The sequence below is a fragment of the Myzus persicae genome, unplaced genomic scaffold, assembly GCF_001856785.1.
Source record: "Myzus persicae strain clone G006 unplaced genomic scaffold, MPER_G0061.0, whole genome shotgun sequence".
NCBI classification, from domain to species: Eukaryota; Metazoa; Arthropoda; class Insecta; order Hemiptera; family Aphididae; genus Myzus; species Myzus persicae.
The window spans coordinates 83637-105417 of NW_019103213.1; the positions used below are offsets into that span (position 1 = coordinate 83637).

Here is a 21781-nt window from a genome sequence, read left to right on the forward strand (position 1 = left end):
ACTAAATTAATAAAATAGAAATAAACTAAAATTAGGATACAGTTTAATAGCCGGTCAACTTGGTGAAAATGATTCAGTAGATGTGTGGTAGATGACAAGTGCACCGCGTACAACAAGAATACCGAATTGTGTTTGTGTTTAGTGGTGTATTTAGGTACTATGTGCTCACAAGCAATATTTTACTCCCAACTTTGATAAATGGACATAACATTTCTATCTAGGTATATCTTGGCCTTATCTAATTTATGCAATATTAAATATATTTTGTTGAAAATAAATAATAATTCATTCAAAATGGTTCAATCATTTAACACATTTTCAATTATAATATGTTTTACAGATATATTAATAATAACTTAACATTTATATTATATTTTTTGGGGTAGATAGATGTAACATCTCCAATTGATCAAAATCCAATTTCTTGTGATCTGAATCTATTATATTAATACAAATTCAATATCTTAGTTTAGTATTTTACCTAGTTTTTATTGTTGTGTTCCACTCGTGGGAAAATCATTTACAATTTTTATTTTGGTTAAAGAGAACAAATTCTATAATATGTAACAAGCTGTATTAGATAACTGTGTTGTAGTTTTATTTTTTTTATAAAAAAAATACTTACATAACTGCGATTGATATCTTTTGATCATTTATAGATATTCAATTCCTGCCACTTTTAAAATTGGGCACCTAGGGCCTTGTTGAAGTTACCCTTCCCTCCTAAATGTGCCACTGTTTGTGTTTTAGAGCTGATAACCTGATACAAAAATCATCAGTTTTAGATAATAGCAACTTATGGACATTTAGATAATATGATATTATTTTCAATTTTTATCTAGTCAAATAAAGTTGTTAATACTTAATATTTACTTGTTATTTGAGTCCAGGCTTTATTAATTTAAATAAATTTGAACGAGTATTAATTTTTAAAAAAACAATATCCTCCTCCCCCCTTTGTTACAGTTAAAGACGTATGGCTTTATTTAAAAAACTAGCATGCATATATTTTCATCTATTAAAATTATTATTGCACGTCTAAATTATTTAAGGCATTTGACTGCAATATTGTACATTTGTACCACTTATTCATCATTATAGTTTTTAGTATTTTAATAGTTACATAGACATACAATTCAAATTAAAGATGTTTTTATAAGTTTGTATTGTAACTTACATTATACCTTTTTCATTATATTTTAGTCTGGAGAAGGTGGTGCAGAACAGTATGTTTATGGAGCACCCCCAGGATTGCATCCCTACCAACAGCATATGGCAGATTTAGCAAACTCTTCGATGGCACATAATTCAGCACATGCAATTATGTCAACCCAACAGCAACATACTATGGACTTACACATGCGAAATGGAGAAGTAAGTTCTTTCAATTTTTAATGTCTAAAATTTTTAACCTAATTTATTTTGAATTAAATTTAGTATTTTAGTTCAAATATGTAGAATCAAAATGAAAAGTAATTAAATGGGCCTAGTATTATGTTTTTTTAAATATTAGAAGACCTTTGAAAACATTTTACATTGTATGTGTTTGTGTTGTACAGTGGAACTTGGTTAATTTGAAGTTGAAGGGATTGGGGAAAAAGTTTGAGATGTCAACAATTTTAAGTTAAAGATGATCAAGTTTACCAAGTTTGACTGTAGTTTACTTTAGTTTGATAAATTTTCTGTAATTGTGGTTTTTACAAAAAATCTTAATGTATTTATATGTATTTACTTATGCAAGTAATTACTGTTTGACCACCTTTACTAGTTTAAATTAACCAAAATATTTATGCTTGAAATTCAAAACAATTTCTTACAACTCAAATCAAGGTGTGGGGGTATGAGGTATGGATTATGTGTTAGAAGCTTAGAGTCTTATAAGGAGTCTATACGAAACAAATTTGCACTTAATACTTTTGAAGACTTATATTACATTTTGCTTTTAATATTTTAACATAAAAATGATGTATTAGATTTATTGTTATAAATTATAATATTATTGCTTAAATTATAACTATTCTATTTCTCAGCCAATTTAAGTTACCTGGTTAAAATATTCTGTTAATTTTTTTCAATAGATGAAGCATGCTATTTAAATTTGTTGTCAATTTTTTTTAATCATCATGGTAATATAAAAATTAATTAATTGCATAACAAAGAGTAAAAATGTTTCATCAACAAAAATGAAACATATTTTGATGTTATAATTTTTTTTCGTTGACATTAGTTATTTGACAATATATTAGAAAGATGCAATTCAGATAAAAACAGTTTATTTTATTCAGGCATTTTTTTATGATATCCAACGATAATTCTGTATAAATATGTATTATATATATTTTTCATAAGGTAATATCTGCACATTTAGCATAATTATATTGATATATGAATATAATTCTTTCGATAATAATATATTAAAACATTATAATTTTGAAAAAAAAATATGAATCGAAGTACATAAGTACTTACTGCTTGCATCGTTTTTTTGAACTCTATTTATTATATAAGATAAACGATTGGATTATGTTACATGTTTGTGTTGGTTTAATATTTGTTATTTATTATGCAAACTGTGTAGTGTGTGCATTGTTTTTATTATTCAGAAGTGTACTTTAAAACAATTGAAAGTAGCTCAAGTTCATTTACACCATAATAATTTATTCGTTGTTACTTGTCTGTACATAGTATTATAGTATTGTAATATTTAAATATATTTATTATAATGATATTATTATCAGGCAATTCAGGCATACGGAGATAAATGTCAATAATAATATATTAGCCAAGTGACTATGCCGCAAATGACGTCATCGAGAGTTATTTACGGTTACCATAGCAATTAGCAACAGAATAAAGCGCAATTACATGTTCGTAATTTGTTTTCTTGCAAACGTGATTTTAAGTATCTATAACTATATTATAAATTATAATATTGTGCCGGCAGATTAATCTTGTGAAATTACGCGGAAAAAAATAATTGCATTTTTGTACTTTTTGCACGCAGCGTGCCGTCGATTAGGGCCGATTATAACAGGAATTGTTGGAATTTTACTCGCGCAAAACGGTATGTCGTCCGTCACCGACATTGGAAATCGAGAATATTGGTGATTAGAAGTCACCGTGGTCCGACACCACCACAATGCGTGCAACACAATAATATTATTGTGATGTCGCGTCGGTTTTTATCGCGTTGAACAACGCGACTTCGGGTGTCGACGACCAGAGGGAACACGCGTTGGCGTCTCGGCGTTCGCTCTGCGATTGTCCGTCGCGAATGGCGAATCTATCCTCGGCCGTCACACATCACACCGCCACTGCGCCCGGGTGTCTCCCGGTCCGCTGACGCGCGCGTGTCGTGTCTACCTGTTGTACCGACGCAAACGCGCACGCGCGTCGTGCGTTCCGGTGCAATGGTTTCTTCTGCAGTTCTGCTACGGCCTACGACTATAATAACATCATAATAATGTTATGTTATTATTGTAACTATTTTTATAACAACATTATATAATGGATTATTTTCCGAGAAATATCCGTGAAAATACCGAAAGTTATAATAGCGACGGAACGACAGACCCCAGCAACCGACAGAGGTAGAACTTACCGTACAAGACTCGTCTCGCCCTACGAACACATCGACGGCGATCGTCTATAACGTTTTATCAAGTCCATAATATTGTCGCCGTCGTCGTATTATACTTAATAACTGTCGTAATTTGATCGCGTCGCCATACGAAGCAAAACAATATTATTCACATATCAAAGACAAACGAGATTATGTGTCGTCAGCATACGGGTGTTTTGAACTCCCGTTTGGAGGGATACAAATATAAATAATATAATATAATCGTATAGCATTATATTATTATAATATTATTCTAAATACATTCCGCTGTGCCGGCGCGCACTAGGAGCGCTAGTGTTTTCAACCGGGTATGGTGTTCGGTGGGTAGTGGGTGGCGGGCGACCGGTAGCCGCAGCCGCAGCCCTCAGCGGCTCAGCCACCGCGCCAGTGTCAGTGTGTGTCCGTGTTCGCGTGCGAAATGTTGCCCTCCCGGCGCGTACGTTAACCGTGTGTTTTCGCTGCAATATTATTATTATTATTATTATTTACTGCTATCGATTAGCCGGACACATTTCGCATTCGGCAAACAGTTCTCACTCGATCGTTCTCCAACCCGTAGTCGCATCACTGTAAATAGTGTGTACAAATATAATTTGACGTGTTCTCTAGCGAGTGTCTGTGTATAATAACCGTAGTAATAGTCATATGTGCACGCGAGTTTTCCGTTTTTCGCTTGTGTCGATCACACCCCCCCGAGTCACAGTGCTATATAAGAGTACATGTGGTCGTGAGCCGGTTGTGGTAGGGTAGAAGACGAACCACCCCGCACACCCACACACCGTCGTGTGTCGCCCACGCCACCGAGGAGACGCGCATGATTCTGTCGCAAGAGTTCAAACCGACCAGCATGAAAGACATGGGCACAGAAATGGTGAGCGATCGGTAGAGTATTTCACAGCTAACACACGGCCCCACCGTCGTCGATCGCGAAAAATCCTTATAAATATTACATATTCGTACGGTTTAATAATAATATTATTATACCCATCACGTGCGCGTTACGATGGTTTATAGTTGGTCGGAGTGTGCCCCCACCACGTTTATCGTCTACCGGTCGGCCGACGCTTTTGTTCTCGAGACTCGAGCGAGTCGCCGCCACCGTCGGTGGGCGCGTGTGTGTTTGCGCGCGCTAGACCGATTTTCAAGGTTAGAAAACGGCAGCGACGGCGGCGGCGAATTCGCAATTCGCACTCGCGCACAAGGTCTGGCCCAGAAAACGCGTGCCCGACTAACGCTCGGCCAGTAGTATGAAATTATTATTATCTTGGAGATACGTCGTTTGTATTTTCCCCTCCCGGTTCCGCGAGCTGAGAGCAATGCGCGAACGCTATCATAAGGCCCAGCGGTCTGTACAACAATAATAACAAGACGTAGGCACGTTCGTAATTTGGGCATAATATAATAATATCGCACAAAATCGTATCACATCGAATGGGACTATTATTATCGTCCTTCTTACGACCATTACGCACGTTTCGTGGTTGACGTGATATTTATACATATGTATATATATATATGTGTGTGTGTGTATGTATAATGTTATGATGATATGCGTTCCACATATGGCATGCGTACGTATGTTTTTTTGAGGTTATGATTTCATTGTTAGTCTGCGGTGCGGTGCGGATGAGGCGAGCGGTGTCGTCCTCCTCGTGCGTGTTATGCTCACACCTTTTGTATAAATTGTATGGTTTCCGTTGTTCGACTCGGTTCTGTGCATATGCGCCGTACCTTAGGTAGGTAGGTAGGTTATGGACAACGACGTTGCGGGGTTCCGTAGTTGTCGGTTGTCGTCTCTGCCGAATTATTACAAAATATCCGTTCGGGGGTATCTTCTCGTGTTCTGAACACAAGTAGAACACCCGCCGTTAAGGATCGCTCGGCCCTGGATTTCTGCACATGTTTTTCTCTTTTCAGTTTTTACGAGTTAATTCCGTCCGTTGTTAAATTTGTATCGAAATTTAACGTCTTGCGAAATCGTGTCGAATTATTCGTTAGATAAGTCGTTTTCTACTTTTCTTGTTAAATTCATCGGCGGAAGCAATAAGCTACGTTGTTGTGTTGGACTCCCCTGGGGTGGTTCAAAACCGGATTCATTTAAAACATTTTTTTTGATATTTAAGTGAGCTAAGTAGGTTGACTTTGTTTTCATTACGTTACCTTTGAAAAACTTTTGACTACGATTTTCCTGTATTATTGTATGATGGTAAAGGCAATTCGTATTGGCCTCAAGTCAAAATTATTCCTTTCCCTTTCTATTCACTCGTTAAGACTATGCCATAATAGTGACTGTATCGTTTATCAGAATGTATTATTGGTTCCATTGTGCATTGTATTTTTTTATCGACAAAATTGCTTTTAATTTCAAATTTCTAATAAGTAGGTAGATATTATTTTGGTAACTCTTGCATTAATTATTCAATTTAACTTATTCATACAATACGTTTATTCCCTTATCGAAATACTTTTTAAATGTATTTACCCCAGATTTACCGGTGCAGAATCCAACTGTTATGTGCCTAATTAAATCAAGTGACAAATTTCTGATTTTCAAAATTTTTTGAACACTTTAAATAAACCAAGTAGGCTGTTGAACATTTTTGTTTTTTCGTGAAATAATATCCCCGCTATACTAGGTAATACCTATACTGAATATTTTAATTTTTTTGTTAGGAGGAATAAAATAGTTCAAAAGGGACGATTTTAGACTGGTAAAATATAATACGAAAGTCAAAAATATATTATCTTATCAGTTGTGTAAAACAATAACAAATTTAATAATAAACATTTTAAAAAAATTCTGTAGTACCTAAAAGTTACCTGCATAAATGTTAATAAAAAGTGTGTTTTGGGTATATAAGTGATGAAAAATACATGAGTTGTTAGTTTTAAAAGTTGTGGTATCAAAAAAGGCCATTTTTGTTTATTTATATACGCGCAGTTAATTATACTTAGTCATCGATGTGTAAAACAAAAGGTTCATAGTAAATTATTCATAATATGTAAGAAGCTTGATGTTTGTATAACCTAAATAATGTGCTTACACTGAGTAAGTTACACTGTTTAGGAAACCTTGATAATTCTTAAAAAATAATAAAATCCTTTAATTTTTACATTGAACATTCCATGTGGGATCTATAGTCATTCGAAATGTTTTATTATTTACAATTCATTTAGTATAATACTTTTTAAAACTCAACAACTTGACGTTTATTTATATATTTTATTCAAAATATGTCTGAAATAATTAATTTTTATTTATTAGCTTTTATGCTGCTACTATCTATACATAATGCAGTTGTTTCCACTAAAAATTTCAATCCATTATTTTAATTTATGGCTTACAGATAGTTATTTCCGTGGTTATTTCGTTTTAATAGTTTCGGAATTGAGGTGAATTATCGCAGAGGCTTTTGTTTGCTACGAATTACTTTAAAAGTAGGTTGGTTGGTAGTTGGTCGAGCTCCGAGTAAACGGTATTTAGTAGATTCATTATTATTCACTTAATTAGCTTCTGTAACACCGCAGTTAATGCGAAAACGTTTTCTAACAAATTTTCTTGGTTTTGGATCTCTGCCATTCGTTAATAAATAAAAGACAATCGACCAAAGTAAGCCGTTCGCGGGTCTGAGATTAAAGCGCGACGATTTACCTGTGAGTGCGCGTTATTTGCGTGGTTATTTCTGGAGCGCCCGTACTCTCCACCGCACGAGTGCTGTACGTATCGTAAGGTGGTGGGGAACTGCCGCGCCGGTCGGGGAATTAAAAAGTGTTGTGGCAGGGAGCGTGCAACACGTGGGTGTCGGGTTCTTCGCAGGAGCTTGTGGGAAACCTTACTGGGCGGTACGCCTGATCAATAAATCGCAGTATCTGTCCATAGTGGCGTATATTTCGTTACCCCCCCCACGTGTTTTGCCCTGTATTTTGTACGCCATGGTATTGCTTGCTCCTTAATATAGGTATAATGATATTATGGTTGCGATGTTATACATATTATTTTATTGTCATTGGACTATTTACCTTAAGATTTTTGATGTTGTAGGTTGTTTTTAGACATAAGTTATTGATCTATAAGTTTTCCAGAATAACGTTTTATTATTATCATTAATGCAAGTACGTGACATTTAACAATTTATATCTCAAATGCTTTTTTTTATAAAATAATCGTGTTCTGTTTGTTACGTAATGTCCACTTTTTGGAAGGTTTCGCCTTGTAAAATGAAAACTGCTTACGGCTTGTGTAATCAGCTTAAATAATATTTTATTGTTCAGCGAGTTCTTTTCAACTTGAATGGATAAACAAGTAACTACTAACTCGCCATTAATACCCTGTTAAAATAAGTTTTTTGTTGTGAATAAAGGTTTTTTTATCTTTTAAGTTATAAGAACACTAGTGAACTATTTTATTCTAATAAAATTAGTATCACAAGTGTAATTGATTATTAATTGTATTAGTCCATGTAAGGTATATGTTTACGATCGATATCTTCTATTTATATCATATTTATCTTATCGAATAAAGCAACGCCTACCTATAATATATTTTTATTTTGATTATCACTAACTTCATAGCTTTATAAATAATATATTTATAATATTTCTTTTGTTTGTATTTTTTACTTTAATTTTATAACAACAAAATATCTTAGACAGGATGTAATATATTTACTAAACTAAACACGTAAACCTCTAATGCCCCTCTATTGATCCCGTCATTGTACATACTAAACATGTGTTTAACAGATACGACCACTTTTGTCTTTAAATAACCAAAATTGTTATATTGGTTTTCGTCAAAAGGACGTAAACACACTCTTTTATCTGTATCTTACAGCTGTATAATGTCATCCCAATTTAGTACGTTGGTGTGGAGATGAGACAGTTTATCTACCATCCTCAAACACTGAAAAAGATTTTTGGCTTAACAAAAAATTTGATTATAAGAATTTAATGAAAATATGTACCTTAGTTGGTCAGGGAATGGTATATTATTTATATTAATTAATACACACAACCGCCCTTAAAAAATGTATTATTATCTACCTATGTGACCTATACCTATTATATATATAATTTTATATTTACCTGTATTTGTTATTATATATAACAGTGGGCAACGGTCATACTACCAAATAATTTATATTTATTTATCATTTGAAGTATTTTTTTAGAAACTCCCAACTTAGTTAAGACTTACTTTAATAATTATTTGTGTACATTCATTTATAATCACCTATGATTTAAAATAATTTAGTTACGGATTGGTTTACCAAATAAGTTATGCGGAAAACATTAATATGAGGTGATTTTTCGGAGGTAGTTAACTAGTTAATGCTAAGTAATACTATTTTATGAAAACACTTATTTTAAGTTTATAGTAAATTTATATCTACCTATGATTTAAAAAATATTTAAGTTACGGATTGGTTTACCAAACAAAATGTATGCGGACAAATATTAATATGAGGAAATTAGTAGTACTATTATTGTTAAATTCTAGACTTTTAAGAACTAATTTCAAATTAATTAACCATATATACATGTTGGTTTTCCTGAATTTACCATTATACCTATGATTTAAAAAAAATTAGTTACGGATTGGTTTACCAAAGAAAACATGCGGACAATATTAATATGAGGGATAATTCGTAGATCAGAAATTTTTGATAAGTAATACATTTAACAAATTGTTTTTCCATAAACTTTATTATTTATTTTGTTGGTTTTTTCTTATACAATTAAGATCGCCTATGATTTAAAAATATTAAAGTTACGGATTGGTTTACCAAAAATAATATGCGGATAACATTAATATGAGGAGATACCATACCTTTTATGGTCAGTTAGTAGTAGATCCTGGGTTTTTACAACGCAATAAAAGCTTTTGAATAGGTATATTATGATAAAAATTAATTATTATAAGTTTTTTAAATTTAAATTTCGATCTTTGATGATTTAAAAAATTTTGAAGTTACGGATTGGTTTACCAAGGAAAACATGCGGACGACATTAATATGAAGAGATTGGACTTACTAAAGTATTTAATTAACCTATATATTTGTGTTTTGACCTATCATTGAAATGATTTTTTATTAAAACTCTTAACAGATTAGGTACTTCAATACATCACCTATGATTCAAAACAATTTAAGTTACGGATTGGTTTACCAAATTAGTTATGCGGAAAACATTTTTATGAGGTGATCATTTTGTCGTAGTTAGCCTAAGTAATATGTTTTGGAAATATACTTACTGAATTTTTTTTATAAGTGTACAATCACCTATGATTTTAAATATATTAAAGTTACGGATTGGTTTACCAAAGAAAACATGCGGACAATATTAATATGAGGAGATAACTTGTAAATCAGCGAGTTTTGATATGCATGTACATATAAAATAATATATAACATATATAACCTTATGCTTATTTTTAAAAAATTTTTTTTTAATAATTGTAAAAATACCTATGATTTAAAAAATATTAAGTTACGGATTGGTTTACCTAACAAAATATTTGAGGACAAATATTAATATGAGGAAATTCGTAGGTAGTTTTACATTATTGTTAAGTTAAACATAACTAAAAACTAATTTTGAATTGTTTAACCATATTCATTTATTGGTTTTTCCTGAATTTGTAATCACCAATGATTTAAAAAATATTAAAGTTACGGATTGGTTTACCGAAGAAAACATGTGGACAATATTAATATGAGGAGATAATTCGTAGATCAGTGATTTTAAATAAGTTATAAATTTATTTGAATAATATAAACCTTACTATTTATTAGGTTGTTTTTTTTTTATACATTGAGATTACCTATGATTTAAATATATTCAAGTTACGGATTGGTTTACCAAAAATAACACGTGGATAAGACTTTAAGAGAGCCTTAGACTTGCTTATTATATATATGTAGTTAGAAAATATTAAAAAGTTAGAAATTAGTTTTTAAGTTTATGAAATGTGGATATAGTTGTACACCAACCTATAGGAGGTAGTATTTTATTATTAGAAATTCTTACAGTGATACTCTCCTAATAAATATAATACTACTTAAACTTGTATTTAAAACTTAAATATATAATGTAAATTGTTAATTTAATTATTTTAATTCTAGCTTATTTAGTTATACATTTCAACGGTTATTCAAGGTTAAATTTCATTTAAGTTTTATGTTAAGTTAATATGTACCTATCTTCTAGTATATCTAAATGTTTCTTATAATGGTGCTATAAAATAAGTGTAAAATATTTTAATACTATGAATAAATAGCTTTGTTATACCTTACTTTCTATAGTATCATAATGATGTTTTCTTATTGATTTTTTTTTCAAATGATCAAACTTTTATTTGTGTTAATTTTTAAAGTCTTGTTAATTGTAGACAATATGAAAATTCATGATTCTGGTTTTGAATTTGTTTTTTATTACTCATGAGATTTTGTTTTTTAGTCAACTGGTTAATATAATAATAATGGATAGGTACATTAATATCTTTATCTGGTTAAACTCTTAAAACTCATAAATGGATTATTATTGATTAATAATAATATAAGATGTCGTTTTTATAAATTTTATGTTGGGTGCGTCTCAATTCGACGTTTGGTGTATTAAATTTTGTATTTCCAATTGCTTATTACTTATTAGTTAATAATGTAATAAAAACATATTCATGCAATTGCGCGGTGGCTGTGTGTGCTGTGTCGTATGCTAGGAGTCCACGGAATTAAATAATAACGGACGTTTCAGCTACCGAAGCTTCCGCGATGATGTAATCGCGCGCACGCCGCTCGGCAGCCGGTTGCTGTGTTACCGCGCCAAGCGACGCAATATGAACGACGCTCCTCATCGGAGGGTCGGTGTCGCGAGCGATTTAGGGTGCTCATCGTGTGCTGGCGTGTGGGGGAAAGGCTTCGTATTTCTCTGTTTACTTCTGTTTCGTTGTTAGTAAAGTGGTAACCCTCCTCTTTCACATTTCTCGTAACCGTGTACGTGTATGTTGGCATCGCGATATACAATTATAATTTTATATATTCGTCGTCGCATTTTTTCCTGTCCTAGTCCACCGAGTGTGCATCTCGCACATTAACGTTTGTTGTTACAAAACTTAGGTAAACTGTCGAAGACCAGAATAAAAAAAATCGTAAAACTCGTCTACGCCACTCTTGTGAGCACACAATTTTATAGTAACGTCGTTGCGTTTCGTGTAGGAGTCTCGGTGCATGTTGTTTTCCTGCGCGTGCGCGCTGTATGTGTTCACGACTAGGTAGTTGATCGCCGGCAGAAACCTTGATGCGGGCATTGTCCTCTATCATCAAGGTCACCTTAGCTCTTCCAGAGCCCCCGCCCAGGCCACTTTTGATCGTCCTTTTCTTCGCCTGTACGCACCACTCGGTACCTCGAACACGCGCCCGCGTACCGCACTTATCGCCGTCGTAGCATGTGCGGCGACGGCTGATCGTTTCGTATTTTGTTTGCTTTGGGGCTTGTTGGGCCGGCGGTCCCTGTGAGGTTTTTTCTATGCCTTGTGCCGGCGGCGTCGTCTGTTGCAAAACCGGTTAGATTGTTATTTAATATTGTACTGCAGTGGCACTGGTGTTGTGGTTGTTGTTGTTATTGGTACTGCGAACCGCCGCCAAACACTACTTAGTGCGTACTAACCACAGTTCGCCACTATCATCGCCAAGTTCTTGCTTTTCTTCTGCTATGCGACGGACGTGTTTCATTGGATTGCCGCTCTAGTGACTGTTCTTCTTGGGATTGGGCTTATGCCAGACCCCGGGGACTCACGAATACGTTTGTGGCTTGAAATAATCGTTCTTATGTGCTATAACTATTTGAATCATCGTGTATATAATTCTGGATGGTCTAGCTATTGTAAAGCGGACCAGAATTGTCTGGGGAGTGGTAGAGATGCAATGACATCGAAAAGAGAAAATTCATGATTTTTCAAAAGAATAAACAATTTAATTTTTTTTTATTGAATTCTACTGATTTTCATCAAATAATTACTTGGATATATGTATTTGTATATTGCCAGGATCTTAGAGTTCAAAAAATGAAAACACCTGTCAGCTTGGTGGCATGAATGAAAAATCTTGATGGTGTTTAGGTTCGGTATCCTTGTTGATTTATTTAGTATAATATTGTTTAGTTAATTAATATTACTATAGGTCAACGGTTCCTAATTTAGAGTTTGCTTGGAGGGGGGGGGAGGAGGAATATAGTGATGATGAAATAACGATAATTTGTTTTGTTATAGTAATTATGTTATTTTACTATGTGTAAAATTGAAATCATTTTATTAATTTTCAGATTACCGCACATCAATAACAATGATATTTTATAACTATAGACCTTTCGTATAATATAATATTGATAAGTATTAAATAAAAATTTGCCTAAAACTCTAATTCAAGGAGTGGCTGAGATTTTTAAAAGTTTACAAGGGGGGCGTGATAAAAAAGGCTGGGAACAACTACTATAATTAGTAGTATTATACAAAAACTGTATAAATATAACTACATTTTCTAAATATTTTGTTGTTGAAAAAAATACTTTTTTTACCTACCTTTAAATATGTAGGCATTGTTTTAAAGTATGTTGATGATAAAAAAGTTGGACGAGATATAGAAATGGATGTGGGCACTTGTCAATGTTTTCATGGGTTGTGGTGTTGGATATTAAATTCAAAAATATTGATAAACCATTATTTCAAAAGTAGATTTTGAATAAAGCTTTGTTGAAACTGTAGTCGATAACATTTCTCAAAAATTTTTTGGCAGTAGTCAAGTAAATTTTCTCCATTGAAAAATCGAATAATCATTTCTTTAAACCGTCAAATTTCTTTTGAAGTTTCTTTTCCTTCAAAATGGTACTGAAATTTTAGGGAGTCTCAAAAAATTTAATTAAAAAAAATGGAACTGATAAAAATATATTATAGGTAATAAATACTTTCTTAGTGTGTATAATAATAGAAAATACTGTAGTTAATCCCCCTAATTATACTATCAATTTTTTCATAAGTATAATATTATTATACCTTGTGTACTGTTAAAATATATCTAAAATAGATAAAATTTGTTTACAGATTGCATCTTCAACAAAAAAGTTATGGGGAGTGGAAGAAGGCAAAGAAGATGGACCTAAAGGCATACTTAACTTAAATGATCATCATCACCAAATGTGGAGAGATTCCACTTGGAGTTCTAATAGTAAGTCTTCGATTTTTTTATGAATAATTGTTTTTGTTAACTATTGTCTATCCAAGTGATAACACTAAAATAAATCCTTGTTTTCTTGCCAACGAACAAGATGTTCTATAAACTATGGTACTGGACATTTCTTATGGGTTCATTTCAATATGAACTCTAATATTACAAGTAATTTAAATTTAACTAAAAATGTCATAGCATTCTAAAATATTTACCTTAGGGACAAAGTATGAATCCAATTATAAATAATTAAATTAATGGTGGGATAAGGGTTCCTTGATGAGTATATTTTATTTATTAGTTTTTAATGTAAGGAGTCTGCACCAATAAGATGGTAACTGATAATATACCCATACTTTACAGACTTTTTTTGTAAAGGTTGACTTAAAATTGAATTACCCATGTGAACATTTAAATAGACAGTTGAAAATAATTTTGAAATGTTTTGTTTAAATGTATTATTTTATGAAATATTGTGAAAAAATTAATTATATTATATAATGTGTACTTCTGTAGAAGTAAGTCACTGCTTGTATAACATTTAGAATAGGAACAATGCTACAATTTGGTTATTATAATAGTGTAGATAATGTATTCAACATAAATCAAGTTCAATAGCATTACCTCACGTTGTCGATACTGTGCATCACTGCAGTATAAAAAAAACCAGTCTTCTAGTTAATCATTTTCATTTTCATTATTACATCAAGAGTAATGCAGTCAAATAACAGAACCGGTTTTATCTTTTATTCATATTTTTAGTTCTCAATACATAATATTTTGTATCTGTATGCAGCAAAGAAATATTCTAATTGTGTATTTTGTATTTACATGTTGAAAAGTGTTTATTTCAAAGTCAAGATAGTGACTTATTGTTTGTTGAATGGTTTTCAAAGCTTTAAATAAACAAGTGTTCATTGACATTAATCTGTAGGCATGTAGTAAAAACAATTAAAAATTCAAATAAATTCATAAATTTCAATGGGTTTAAATGAAAAAAATTCTACCGCACAAAGTGTTAGATTTAATTGGAACAATTTATGATGTATGACCTCCATCTTCCAGAATTACAGAAAAATATATTTGAGTTATTTCTTAGAACTAAATGATAATTATTTTATGTTCAATTTTTTTTTATATAGCAAGGAGAGTTGCTGGGTTTCCAGTTGGTAATGATTCTAGCAATATATTATCTCCAAGATCATCAGAGGCTGGAATTGGCATGAAGATGGTTGAATATGTTTTAGCCAGCACACCTAATAAAATGGAGCCCCTAGAGCCTAGAATGAGAAATTTAGTTATTGTATGTATATTTCAATATAGTACACTAAAATTATGAGATATTAATGCCTGATATTAATTTTTTTCAGAGCTCTAATGATGGCGAAACTATAAAGAAAGAAAAAGAAAAACCACCGGGTTCTCCCTATGATTCTGTAAATAGTAATAAAAAAGAAATGGAAAATGGAAATTGTTCAACTGTTGTTCAACAAAATGGAATGGTAGTTGTACAAAATGGCTTAGACGAAGATAAATATATCAAGTTAGTGTTGTTGGTTCATTTTGGCCAAGTATATACCTAATAATTATGAGAATTTCATCTTGTTTATGATTCCTTTTATTATGTTATGTATTATTATTTATTTCTGATTAGTTTTTGATGTACATTTAATTAAAATCCGAATTTATATTCTCTTAGAACACCTAAAATACGATGATAATTTTCTTTAAAAAACTTACAAATATTCTCCTTATATTCTCTGAAAAATTAGAATAATATGCAAAAATTATCAAAAAACCGCACTATATACAAATGCCTAAAAATGCAATATTTAAAATTTTTTAATTTTTATAATAGTCAAGTATACACTTCATTATGCAAGACTTGCATAATGGTCTAATTTCAGTGTAGTTACAGATAAAATAGTATATTTTGTGTACTATTAATTGTTGTAAAATGTATTTAAAATTAATGGATTTTTTTATTTTATTCTTTTTATAAACTTAATAACACGCAACCCAAAACCAAAATATATTGACAAAAAATAGCAGCCATAATATTATACTAAAGTCTATGGCAGCAACATAATAGTACTATCTCTGCAAATATATATATTTTTTTTTTATCAAAATTATGTGAAAAAATTGTTGATTAAATAATTTTAAAAATAAGATAAATACATTTTTTTTTCATAATTTAAAAAATATTCCAAAATATGCTAAATTATACTAATATTTTCTATGACTATGTTGATTGATTCTACCACAATGTTTACTTTCATAAGATTGCTTAAACTCAATAACGTGAGAATAACATAATATAATTAACAATAATTTTTTTCTATATTATTTTAAAATTATAATTAAACTTGTTTAGACCTAAATTTTTACGTTTTTAGATTTTGCTTTGAAAGTAGTATTTTATTACTTAATCTTTATTTTGAACCTTTTTATCAAAATTTGTTATGAATAAATTATTGTTGCTTCCAGACAATATTTTGATCTATGGGATGCAACTTTTTGCATTAAAATACAAATGGATTGTTATTGGTTTTATAATTCTAAGTATATTTGTGGTACTCACATATGCTTGCTCCTTCTTACATTTGTACGATAAACTGTTTTTGTGCGAAACAACTTTACTCCCTCTGTATTCATAGTTGAATTATCTAAATTCCACAATGCAACAGATGTGTGATTAATGTGTGATTTAACGTTTTTATTATTTGGATTATATAAATACAGTTAAAGCAATTAGTTTTAATAATTAATAACGATTTGTTAGTGCTATTAAAAAAATTAAAACTCCATCACAGATAATGTTCTTCCCTATGCATTGTGAAATTTTGGTAATTCTACTATGAATATAGACTATATTCAGAATAAAACCGTGACTTGGCGGCGACCAGTTTTTGTCAGTTTTCGGTCAGACGCTGCCATGGAACAAAGCCTTGCCCATGTGCACAACTCAGCCGCCGAGTCACGGTCTTATTCTGAATTGAATATAGAAAGAGTAAAGTTGTTCCTCACCAAAAACAGTTTTAGCTATGTTGTACATTTGTTAGTTGGAGACAACACATGTGGGCGGGTAACACGTCCTCTTAAGTTTCTAAAGTTATATTTTGTTGGGTTAAGTCTTTGCTTAGATTCATTTTTAGTAATTTATTTAACGTTTACTTAATTTATTACTTAAGTTCTTATTTTATAATTTTATAATTTTGTTTTGAAACTATATACTGATCTAAATTAAGGCATGTTTATTCATAAGAAGAATTTTCATAATAATGTACTTCAATAGTTGAAAATTAGGTAATTATATCTTCAAAAAAAATGAAGTGTACAATTAATTAATTCAACTCTTATTAAATCCATTAAAATGGTTTCAAATTTATGTTTATTACATATTAATTAAGATTTTTTAATGTCTGGTATGTTGTAATATTGCATAGGAAAATTAATTACATTTTTCAAATTAATATTAATTATTAATTTAACTATAAATGAAAATGTAGTTAATAGAATATTTTAGAATTTTTTGTGTTTTCAGCCATTTTGTCTGCAAATGTAAATGTGCTTGGACTTTTTTTTAAAACTGACTTTGACTAATTACAATTTATTTCACCACATAAAACTGATTTTAGAGTTTAGGTAAATTATATTTTTTGTTTTCACATTCTAATTAAATGTTCTTAAATATTCTTATCTTATTAAATACTTTTCAAATGTTAAAATACTTATGAAATTGTATTTTACAAATTACAGTCGAACTCGCTTATAACAATGCCGTATGTAACAATATTTCGGGTAAAACGATTCCAAGCAATGTATTTGGTTGGTTTTATATGTCATGTGTAGTACTTTCATTTGTATAGAGCGATATCGGTTATAATAATAATCTGGATATAGCGATGTTATTTTGAAACGAAAATTGGTTTTTATAATCACCTATAGCGATTAATAATATGTATATTGTGTAGTAAATTGGATTTCGTTCATAGCGATAATTGTTAGTCTTATCTGTAACAGATAATGTGTCTTGTCCAACCATATTGTATACTCTATACATTTCTTAGTCGGCGTAATGATTGCTATCCGTTTAGACACTTTCCGTATAAGTTAAAAATGTCAAATAAAAGACCGTTTAAGTCCATTCCAAGTACCGTCTGTTTCGGAAATGCATTTTTATATTGATTAGGTTTGTACTTTTGTTTTGGTAGACAGTGTAAACAGTATCAATGGCAATAAACAATATTTCTAATTTTGCTAAAAATCTTATTCAAATTTTAAACAACCCACTATAGTAAATTATTTTTCAAACAAATCGTAAACATATACCATAATATATATTATTTATTTTTATTAAAAATTGTAAATACTTTGAATGTTAAAATATGTAATCTTAAATAAAATTAAACAGTAAAAAATTTGTATAATGAATTTATTTTTCAAAAAAAACATGTTACTTTTTATGATCCGGATACAACGAAGTTCAATTATTACGATCAGATTCCCTAGGTCCCTAGAAAATCATTATAAGCAAATTTGACTGTATATTGCTTTATTGAGAAAATTCGTATGAAATATTTGCATTTTAGGAATATTTAATTATATTATAATCTTATCTAGTAAATATTTATGATCCTAATATTGTATAAGTATGCGATAATATGTAAATATAAATTGTATTTAAGCTGTATCTAAATGTATTTAATTAATTTTTTTTACCTGAATATTATTTATGAAATTTTTTTTAACATTGTTAAATTTAATAAATATAATTTTTTTTAAAGCTATTTTATCATACCTTTAATTTTTATTGTATGAGTTTATGACTATTTTAAATTTACACTATTAATAGTTTATTTAGTTTTATTAGTTTATGTTCTTTACTATAACATTTAAAATAAGTATTTAGATTGTCTGTATCCCTGTGGAAGTTGTTTTTTAAGTTTTTAAATATGTTCTTCAACTTTCTTTTTGTCATGTTAATATTTTGATTCTTTCAAAACGTTAAATAAATACATCTATGAGTTAAATAATAATTTTAAATTTGATCACGGAACAGAATGATAAGTATTTAGGGATATTAGATACCGCTAAATGTATGACCCAAACTAAACTCATCTTTAAGCAAAACTTGGTCTGTTGGAGGACAATAGAAAAATATTATTTTTATTATTCTATTGGATAATTATTAATTAGTTTATTCAATAATGTAAAATATAATTTAAACTTGATTAAACCTTCAGATTATATATTTTTAAAGGTTATTTTTTGTTTGGTTCAGTTTGTTCTTAAAAATGTGACTTTGCTAACTTATAATTATTATGATATATTAAATTAGATGTACTTAAAGTGTTATAAACTTATTGTAAAATTTGTATGCTAAGTTATAAGAAAATGTTTGATATTAAGTGATTTATCAGTGGATGTCAGCGCTCTGTTTAATCTGTGACCCACTGACAACATGGTCAATTTTGGTTCAGTAGAACCAACTTTGTATAGTTTGATTTAGTACTAAAGTGATTTGAATTATTATCAATCTTATAGTTTCTTTTGTGTGATTTTTTAGAATATTTCAATTTTAAAGCGAGAAGCATTTTAAATTGAAAAATGTACATACTCATTTCTCCCATAAAAATTGAAGAAATATCCTAAAAAAAGCCAATATTAGAACATGGATAGTGTTCCTAACTTTAAGATTGATAATAGATCGATTGACATGAATATTAAATCCAACAACACAATATTGGTTATACTATACATTTTCATTGTTGTACATGGACCCAAGAGAAAAAACACTGTTTGCAGTCGTTCTCTTTAGTCTATTCTGAATAAGAATATACTGGTTTGCGCATTATAACTGAACTCTGCGCCTTTGCTTAACCCAATTTGTTTATTGTCGGGAATGGTGTTGTTCATGAATTATCATGCGACATCTCCGATACAGCATGTTGGCCATGGGGGGGGGGGGCAGAACAAGTTGGGCTATTAGAAATTGAAGTGGGGATAGATGTGTGAACAGGACATGTTTTAACCCGATATATTCTTATTCTGAATACAGTATAGCATATTATATTATATATTTATGTGCTTCTTAACTTATATTCTTGTATTCTTATTATTATTCTGTAGTAGATTCTTAAGTGACTTTTCAGTATTTTCATACTATTTTGTTCATTTTATTTATATAAAAAATAGTAATTTATTATTTGTATCATGCATATGATTTCTGATTCACGTGTTTGTTTTGCTATGGTTATTCTTTTTTCAAAGAACACTCATTTAAAAAAAAAAATTATGACCTTTGTTTTTACTTTTTTTGAGAATATCATACTTAAAGTTTTTTTAAAAAATATTTTAATGGCAATATACATTTTAATTCCTTATTCTAAAGTAGAATATTTATTGGTATCTTTCAATGTATAAAATTAAAATGTATGTTATTGGTTCAAAATTGTTAGGAGGATGTCAGCCAACTATTTGTTTACTCTCTTTAACCCACTTGCAATATAGCAAATTTACATTAAGCGAAAGCAACTCCATGTTACTACTTTTAATATTAAAGTGAATTCACCTATTATCGAATTTTAGAAGAACATAACCAGTATTTCCCTACATTGTCTATTTTATTATTTTAATTTGTATATATATTATTAAAATAATATTTAATATTAAATTATTACCATTTAAAAATGCTTATACATTTTATAAAAGTTAAATTATTGTAAAAAAGCGATCACGAGGACATAGGTAAGATACTTGGATAACACTTTAATACTAAAAGTAACAACACAGGGTTGATTCATTTAAACATAAATCTTCTATGTTGATTATGAATCAGAGAGAGAAAACAAATTATGCTCTGACATTTACTTAACAATATAATTTTTTTTTTTAAATTTGTTATGTAAAAAAATATTTTTAAAAACATTTTTAGCTTTTGAAATAATGAGTTTTTTTCTGTTAAATGAATCATCTGGTATATCGTATACACAATTATAAACTAAATTTGTCATTGAGTTATAGTTTCAATGTAAGACGTGTATAGCTATTTAAAATAAATAAATGTTATTAATTTGTGCTTCATACAAATTAAGGTATTTTTTGTTATTATAACTGATAACAGATTCTGAGTTGTTATTTGCATTAACTATAATTTATTACATTTGTATATTCCCATAAATGTATTAAGTGTATATAATTGAATAATAAAACTTAAAATATTAATGTGCAATAAATTACAAAAAAATATAAGATTTCCATTTATTTTTATTAAGTTTTATAATTGTTATATGATGTTGTTTTAGTCGACAAGCATCACCCAGCGAAGAAGAAATCAACAAAAATGCAATGAATGCAGTTTCAAGCAATCAAGTAGCTAATGCTGGTTCCAATAATGTAGTGGTGATTGATAGTTTGCATGGTGCACTACACCAAGGACAACTAATGAACCATCATCATCATGGAATGACTATGCCTTTACACCAACAATTCCAAGTACAAGGCGATCCAAATCAAATGGATCTCAATTCATACCATGCTAACAATGCTCAACAACAACAAGGCGCCATTGACTCCCAGGGAAATGTTATGACTCCATTTGATATTCAGGTATGTTTTAAATTATATTTGTACAACTACAAACATATTTTTAACTAGATGTTTACCTAATTTTTTAATTTTTAAAATTATATTAAATATTAAAATTGGAAGGAAGTACATATTACTTTAAGTTAAAGAGAATAATGATAACACAAAAAACTGCTGGTTATTTTTAATATTATTTTATCTTATTAAGATAAAGTCAGTTTTGCTTCATTTTCAAAGTATTCGTATTATTAATTAAGTCATTGTTTAAACTTAAAAGTATAACCTTTAAATAATCATTTAAGTAAATATCAAATTCAATATTTGATACTATGTTTTATCATTTAAT

At 29.9% G+C, this 21781-nt stretch overlaps 1 protein-coding gene across 12 annotated transcripts in view; it reads left to right on the plus strand.

Annotated features, from left to right (window-relative positions):
• Positions 1-21781, plus strand: part of LOC111033991 (maternal protein pumilio) — a 100660-nt gene that overhangs the window by 5703 nt on the left and 73176 nt on the right. For 11 of the 12 annotated variants that reach the window (XM_022314986.1, XM_022314985.1, XM_022314984.1 and 8 more), the window contains 5 exons: positions 1204-1374; positions 13719-13842; positions 14985-15145; positions 15213-15385; positions 21153-21456. In XM_022314986.1, the coding sequence (XP_022170678.1) occupies positions 1204-1374; positions 13719-13842; positions 14985-15145; positions 15213-15385; positions 21153-21456 (933 nt within the window). Of the gene's footprint in view, positions 1-1203; positions 1375-4026; positions 4494-13718; positions 13843-14984; positions 15146-15212; positions 15386-21152; positions 21457-21781 lie in introns of those variants that run through there. The other variant, XM_022314995.1, reaches the window with a different exon arrangement.